The 2,198-nt window shown below is 38.9% G+C and overlaps 1 protein-coding gene across 1 annotated transcript in view; it reads right to left on the reverse strand.

Moving 5' to 3' along the window:
- The window catches only part of tec (tec protein tyrosine kinase), a 26,981-nt gene that overhangs the window by 16,798 nt on the left and 7,985 nt on the right, over positions 1–2,198 (reverse strand). Inside the window, exon 4 of the mRNA XM_005752632.1 lies at positions 1,557–1,638. Coding sequence (XP_005752689.1) covers positions 1,557–1,638 — 82 coding nt within the window. The remainder of the gene's footprint in view (positions 1–1,556; positions 1,639–2,198) is intronic.

The following is a 2,198-nucleotide window of genomic DNA, read 5'->3' on the forward strand; positions in this document are numbered from 1 at the left end:
ATTTTGGCAGCTTTAGGATTGTCTGTTTCATTTGGACTGTGGCTTTCAAATGTAAAAACATCTTTTTGAATCAACTCCAGACCTTTACCTTTTCCATAATTTCAGTATAAATAATGAAAGAAAAGTAACACCAGTCCATGACACAATTTTTTATCGACTGTCCACTTGCTTCCAGTCCATGCGAAAGTGAGGCTACATTTAAAAACGTGTAATTATTAAAGATTTCATCCAACTTGTTCATGAAGATGCTCAAATTAAAGAAAGTTTGAGCGATTTCAATTTCAAACTGAATAAAGCAAAATGAAAGACCCACTTTACGACCCATTGACCCACCCACTGAACTGAATTTGGTGGTGAAAAATGTTTCTTATGTTAATTTAAGAGCTGTTAAAACAGACCGGCCAATTGTGACCGGAGCTCTAAAGTAAGGGTGGGGGTGAACACAACAGGAGGGTTGTCTGTGAAGGTTCTCAGTCATCCAGGTCATCGTAGTCAAAGGAGCTTGCATTGCAAAGAAAAGCGTCTGGACTTCTTTAAGTTGCTTGAAGACGTTTCACCTGAGTCGAGAAGCTTCTTCAGTTCTAAGGTCAAATGGTGCAGAGTCCCAGATATAAACCTAGTGGGAGTTTCCCCCCACAGAGGGACAAAAGGTCCCCTGATGATCCTCTAATTGCCTGAGCCAAGGTGTGAAACTGGGTGTGGGTCCCAATCAGCCAGAGTTTCGGGTGAGTTCATTGTGAAACCTGGCCCCACCTTATCATGCGAATTCCTGAGATCAGATGGCCCAGGATGTGAGTGGGCGTTAAGGCGTCTGGGAAGGGATCTCAAAACTGGATTATAGATGGCAGACACCAACTCTCTGCCATCTATAATCTTCATCTATAAAGAAACGTCTTCAAGCAACTTAAAGAAGTCCAGACGCTTTTCTTTGCAAGCTCCTTTGACAACTGGAGGGTTGTCATTCACAGTTGAAGCTGAAATATGTAGAGTATCCCTGTGTTTTTGATCTATACTACAACCAGCCACCTAACCTATAATGATACTGTTTGTATTTATACTCATTGATATCTATTTCCTATGAAAGACTTTGAGATGCACCCATTTATAGTCCTAATGACTGATACTTGCATTGTTTAAATAAAGAGAATTAAATTATTTAGAATAAAAAGATCAACAAAATAAAAAGAGCATTGTGACCTCTAGAAGAACATCAGTAATGATACACAGTTCAAACTATAAGACAGAAAAGTGAACTAACCATTGCACTTCTGAGGTTTGAGAAATCAGGTCAAATTACTAAGCAGTACACAGCGCTTCTGTTGAGTAAAATAAATGCTAAATTTCTCATGACAGGAACAACAAGAACAATGGAAACAGTGCAGGGGTGCTGGAAGGTATTTGCATGTGTGAAAACCAGTTTGTGCTTTGTGGTTCAAAGTGTGAAAAAACATCTCTGCAGTACTTCAGATGTCTAAACTCCCAGTGTGAGCTTTCATACCCTACCCCTGTATATATGTGCATTTGCTAGTTTTTCACAGAACAAAACAGGGACTGACCTTCTTTGAGGCTCTGGACCCATCGACTTCTGCTTTCATGACTTGGAGCAAATACATAGAGGGTGTTGGTATCGTACACCACCTGGACACAAACACACAGATCTGTCTGCTAACACAGTTTTATGTAGATTTCAAAGCTGCATAGGCATAGTTTAATCTTACAACAAAACAAGAAGCAGTCTGAAAGCTTAAACATACTTAGGAGGTTCATAATGCAACAAGAATAATACACTTTAGACTCAACTTGAAAAAAAGGCAGATGTGAAATGTAAAAGTGTGGTTACAGGTTAAATTTGGCATAATAATTGGATGTAAACTATAATGTGATATTTAAAATCCCCATAAACCAGATATACCAGTGTCATTTCCTAAATGTTCCTGATACAAACATAGTAAAATGTAAGCATTTAAGCAAGTTTGAGCTTATTCTGCCTTCAAGAACAGGTCAGAGGTCCAAAACGATGTAATATTTTAATTTGTATAAGGGGCTTAGCAAGAAAGTGACTGGACTTCTTTAAGTTTCTTGAAGACGTTTCACCTCTCATCTGAGAAGCTTCTTCAGTTCTCAAACCAAATGGTGGAAAGGCCGAGTTGTCCCATAAAAGGGACGTTGACCCACTATTGATCAACTCAAGAATGGTA

Source organism: Pundamilia nyererei, unplaced genomic scaffold, assembly GCF_000239375.1.
Source record: "Pundamilia nyererei isolate P.nyererei 1_Seehausen unplaced genomic scaffold, PunNye1.0 scaffold00369, whole genome shotgun sequence".
In the NCBI taxonomy this organism is placed as follows: domain Eukaryota; kingdom Metazoa; phylum Chordata; class Actinopteri; order Cichliformes; family Cichlidae; genus Pundamilia; species Pundamilia nyererei.